This window comes from Pipistrellus hanaki (assembly GCF_964339955.1).
Source record: "Pipistrellus hanaki genome assembly, chromosome: 14".
Classification (NCBI taxonomy): Eukaryota; Metazoa; Chordata; class Mammalia; order Chiroptera; family Vespertilionidae; genus Pipistrellus; species Pipistrellus hanaki.
The window spans coordinates 37,330,407-37,334,851 of record NC_140516.1 but is presented as its reverse complement, the minus strand read 5'-3'; the positions used below and the strand labels follow the sequence as shown (position 1 = coordinate 37,334,851).

The 4,445-nt window shown below is 61.4% G+C and overlaps 1 protein-coding gene across 1 annotated transcript; it reads right to left on the bottom strand.

Moving 5' to 3' along the window:
- Positions 1-403: 403 nt before the first annotated feature.
- NKX2-3 (NK2 homeobox 3) lies at positions 404-4,046 on the bottom strand. Its single transcript, XM_084904127.1, has 2 exons — positions 3,477-4,046; positions 404-2,023 (listed from the first exon to the last, which is right to left on the bottom strand). Exons 1-2 carry the CDS (start codon positions 3,841-3,843, stop codon positions 1,245-1,247), a joined length of 1,146 nt encoding a protein of 381 aa, XP_084760253.1. The 5' UTR covers positions 3,844-4,046; the 3' UTR covers positions 404-1,244.
- Between the last annotated feature and the right edge of the window lie 399 nt (positions 4,047-4,445).

Genomic DNA, 4,445 nt, shown 5'->3' with positions numbered 1-4,445 from the left:
CGTTCCCTTCTACCCCCCCCCCCCCCGCTGGCGACCCTCCAGGTGGGGCAGAGTCTCTAAGCCTGAATCTAAAGCAGACTCGGGCACTAGCCCAAACATCTGGGTAAAAACTGGGGGTGGGGGTGGAGGGGATGACAAAGCCCCGGACCTCACAAGGCCACGATGCTCCGACCTATTCTCGCCACGAGAGTAGAAAGAAATGGATGAACAAAGACACGACGAGGAGCCAGACCTGCAGCCTGGGGACGGGCGCAGGCCGGAACAGGCTGCTATCGGCCTTCCCAGGAACACCGCTTTCCCTCGCTCACCTGGTCTGCCCCCGCCCGCCCCGTTAGTAGGATCCCTCCCCATTGGGGTGTGGGGGGTAAGGGGGGCGCTAAGCAAACTGCAGCCGGCGAATGGTTTGGAAATATTGCACCTTGTTTATTGACTCCTGTAGTGTATGGCAGCGGGTGTGTACACGGCATGTGGATATAGTTATATTTTTATATATATATATATATTATATGTGCTGAATACAGAATAACGAAACAGAAAGGAACCCGGTAACACCTTCTTCCATGGGCCACACCAGGTCCCGGATTTGTTCAGCCCCCAGATTTTATTTTTTTTAAATCTCACTTCGCTGTTTTTCTTTTCTCGAAGAGTTCTACCCACCCCCGACAATCCGGAGATCCAGGCCGAGGACTCTGCTGCTGCGGAGGGCGGGCAGGCGGCTGGAAAAGGGGAAATGGAGTGGAGTGTGGCGTTCCGGGCCCGCTGAGGGGTCTCAAGGTCCGCGGGGCTTGGGGATTTCTCAAGCCACGACGCCCATTTTTTTTCTTCTTCTCTCCTTCATGCTATTGTGTGTGTGTGTGTGTGTGTGTGTGTGTCTTTGGGTTCTCCGCCAGCGCTTTGAGGAGGCCTCGGGGAGGCCGAGGGAGAGACGCCTTCTCGCTCCCGGAGAACCGAGCGGCAGGCAGCCAGGTTCCCGGCCTCTCGCACTCCGATGGGGGCCAGGTCGGGGCCAGGATCCTCCCCGGCACCCCGCCGGCCTCTCTGCCTCGGAGACAAGTCTCCGCACCGGCCCTGGGCCCCCTCCTCGGGCCTTCTGTGAGCTGCGCTCGGGGCTCTCCAGAGAGTGAGACGAGTTTTGTTTTTTGTTTTTGTTTTTTAACAAGGGCAGTTGGCCCTTGGATCCAGCCTTCCTCGCACTCAGTTCCGTGGCGCCAGGCTGCGATGGGGCGCCCGCCGCCGCCGTGACCCTACCAGGCCCGGATGCCCTGCAAGGTGCCCTGCGCGCAAGCCGCCCCGGCCGCCGCGCCCTGATGCAACGGCTGCGCGCCGCCGCCGCCGCCGCCGCCGAAGCCGCCCAGGCTGCTCACGTTCACAAAGGGGCCGCCCCCGGCCGCGCTGCAGGCGGGCTGCAGCCCCGCGGCCGCCGCCGGGGCCCCGCCGCCCCCGCCGCCCCCGCCGCCGCCGCCGCCGCCGCCCGCCGGGTACACGCAGCCGTAGCTCCCGCTGTAGGCCGCGGCGGCGGCGGCGGCGGCGGCAGCGGCGGCGGCGGCGGCCGCGGCCGAGTTCCCGTAGCCGTAGGCGGGGAAGCCGTTGTAGGAGTAGGCGCCCGCGCTCACGCCGTAGGGCGCGCCGTAGGCCGGGGCGCCCGGCGCCACGCACGGCTTGCCGTCCCGCACCAGCACCGGCACGGCCACGCGGCGCGGCGGCGGCGGCGGAGGCGGCGGGGCCGCGTGCGCGCCCAGCTCCAGGGACTTGTCCTGCCGCTGCCTCTTGCACTTGTACCTGCGGTTCTGGAACCAGATCTTCACCTGCGTGGACGTGAGCTTCAGGCTGCTGGCCAGGTGCTCGCGCTCCGGCGCCGACAGGTACCGCTGCTGCTTGAACCGGCGCTCCAGCTCGAAGACCTGCGCCTGCGAGAAGAGCACCCGCGGCTTCCGGCGGCTGCGCGGCCTCGGCCTCTCGCCGTCCTCGGCCGCCTTACAGTCCCCCGCCGCCGCCTCCAGAGGCTTCTTCAGCGGGCAGCTCTCTGCGGAAGAAGCAAAACGTCAGCGGCCCTTATCGATGTGCTGGACCTCGCCGCGGCTCCGACCCCGGAGCACCGCGGCCTTCTTCTTGTAGCTGCGCACAGAATGCGGCTGTAAATGTCTATAGAGTTTTGGGGAAGCTTGTGGCTCCGTCCAAGTACAGTTAGAACGCCCCTGAGGCACGTTCCATAGGGATGGGAAGATAGTTACAGTTAGTGCGCATCTATTTAGAACTTGAGCATGTGCGAGAGAGGAGATTACCCCGAATTACATGTGCGCGGCTCAGCGCGCTAATGACTATTTTCAGGATGCAAGATTGCAACTACATAACAGCTACCGTGTTTGCAAACTCGTTTGCCTTCCACTCCGTCACGGATCGCTGAAGGTGTGGGGCGTGTTGGCGTTTGGGAGCCGGTATGCGAGAGCAGCACGGACATCTTTCTGAAGGAAGTGCAAACGCTCACGCATTGCCCGGGGACTAATTTGTGCTCGAGGCTAAATGTCCCTGTGACGCTGTCTGTGCTGCCTTAGAGAGAGAAAGGAAATTTGACTGATATCGACAGTTTCAAGTCGATGTTAGGCCCTGGGGAGCTGTCAGAGGGAGGGTAGGCCTAGATCAAATTTCCTTCTTTGGGGGGAGGGGGGGAGAAGAGATTCCACTGTGTCCCCTCCGAAACCAACACTTCCTTGGAGGTTTTATTCAGTTATCTGATTTCCCTACCCAAGTCACCTCCCCTCGGATGGGAGCGCCGGGATCTTAGACTAAGTCTGGCGCGGTTTTCCTTCGGCCGGAAGCAGCACTGCCTGGGACACAAAGCAAAACGTTAAGAATTCTTAAAAAAAAAAAAAAAAAAAAAGGCCGGCGCCTCAGGGGTGTGAGTGGTCTGCGGGACACACTGTGTTCCCACGCAATCTCTCCTCTCTGCCGGGTGCTGTGGGTTCGAGGACGCTGAGCTCCAAGGAAGGATGAGGAAATCACTCAGCTGGTCTCTAGCAAACTTCCTGTGCCCCGTGGATGCTGGACACAACCTCATTATTATTTAATTTTTTTTTTTCTGAAAAGAGGGACCACTGCTCTGGCATCAGAGATCTAGCCTCATGCTAGAGGGAACACGGAAAAGATTCAAGCTCTTGCCCCTTTAGCTCTTGGAAAGAGCGGAAATAGAGAGTTTGAGGGGATTCAGCGGCTCAGCCCCTATTGCTCCTCTACAGGAGGGCAGCAATCCCGACCTTCCCTTCCCTTAGGGGCTGCATGGACCCCTCCCTGGAGGAGACGTTGTCAGGGTCACCTGGTCCTTCTCCCTCCACTCTTGGCGGAGTTGTCCTTGGCCTGGGGCGAGACAGGACCCCAGCCAAGGGCTAAAGGGGCAGACAACCACCATGCTGGCAGGTTTTGGGGGGCGCTCCGCCATTGCTCCAGATGTGCGGGTGTATTTCCTCCCCCCCCCTACTCACTTTGGCTCCGGTCCCTCACGACCTCGGACTCCTCTTCGTGTTCCTTCGGCCCGCTGCACGAGTCTCGCAGGACTGCGTGGACATAGCCCTGCGGACAGAGCCCAGAATCCCCGTGGCCGTCGGCAGTGGCCAGTGAGTCCAAATAGGACAGTTTCTCCCCTTCTTCCTCCTCGTCTTCCTCCCCTCCGTCAGAGAATTGCGTCCCGTCGGCGGTGGCCAGCATGCAGGGCGCGGCGTGGAAGTGGTGGTCCAGGTCCGCTTGCAAGTGAGCGCCGTGGAAGTGCTGCTGCTGCTGCTGCTGCTGCTCCAGGTTCAAAATGTCTTTGACTGAGAAAGGGGTGGAAGTGACCGGGCTTGGTAACATCATCAGGGCCACTTAATTTCCCAGCCCAAATACTCAATAAATCCCGGCGGGGGCGGGGAGGCAGCGCAGCGCTGCTCCAGCTCTCCAGATCCTCAACTCCACCGCTGCCGCCGAGTGGGGCTTTTGACAGACGCGGTCCTGCTCCAGTCTAAATCGGCTCCATCATTGGCCGGGACCTGGGAAGTCTGGGTTTTGTTACAGCCACCGCAGGGTCTGGGCCCGCGGTGGTGAAGCCTGGGTCTGAGGTCCGTGCGTCATGTCGGGGGCGGGGCTCTCGCCTCAGCCTCCGTTCCCATTGGTCCCGGCGCGCGCGGACCACGCCCCCACTTCCCCTGCGAGGGGAGCAGTGACCCGACCAGAAATAGCCAAGGACTAGTGCCGAGTCTCCGAGTCTGAGCCGCTGCTGCTGGCGAGTCTGCACCGCAATCGGGTGCCCGAGCAGCACTTCCCGCCCCTTCTGGCCGCCCCTTCCCGGCCAGCTCCAGTTCTGGGAGGTTTTCTGTCCGCAAAACCAACTCTAGGAAGGATGGTTGGATGGCCCAGGAGCGTGATTTTTCCAGCTGCTGCAGGGCAGGAGAGCTTCCTCGCCTATAAATACCGGGCAC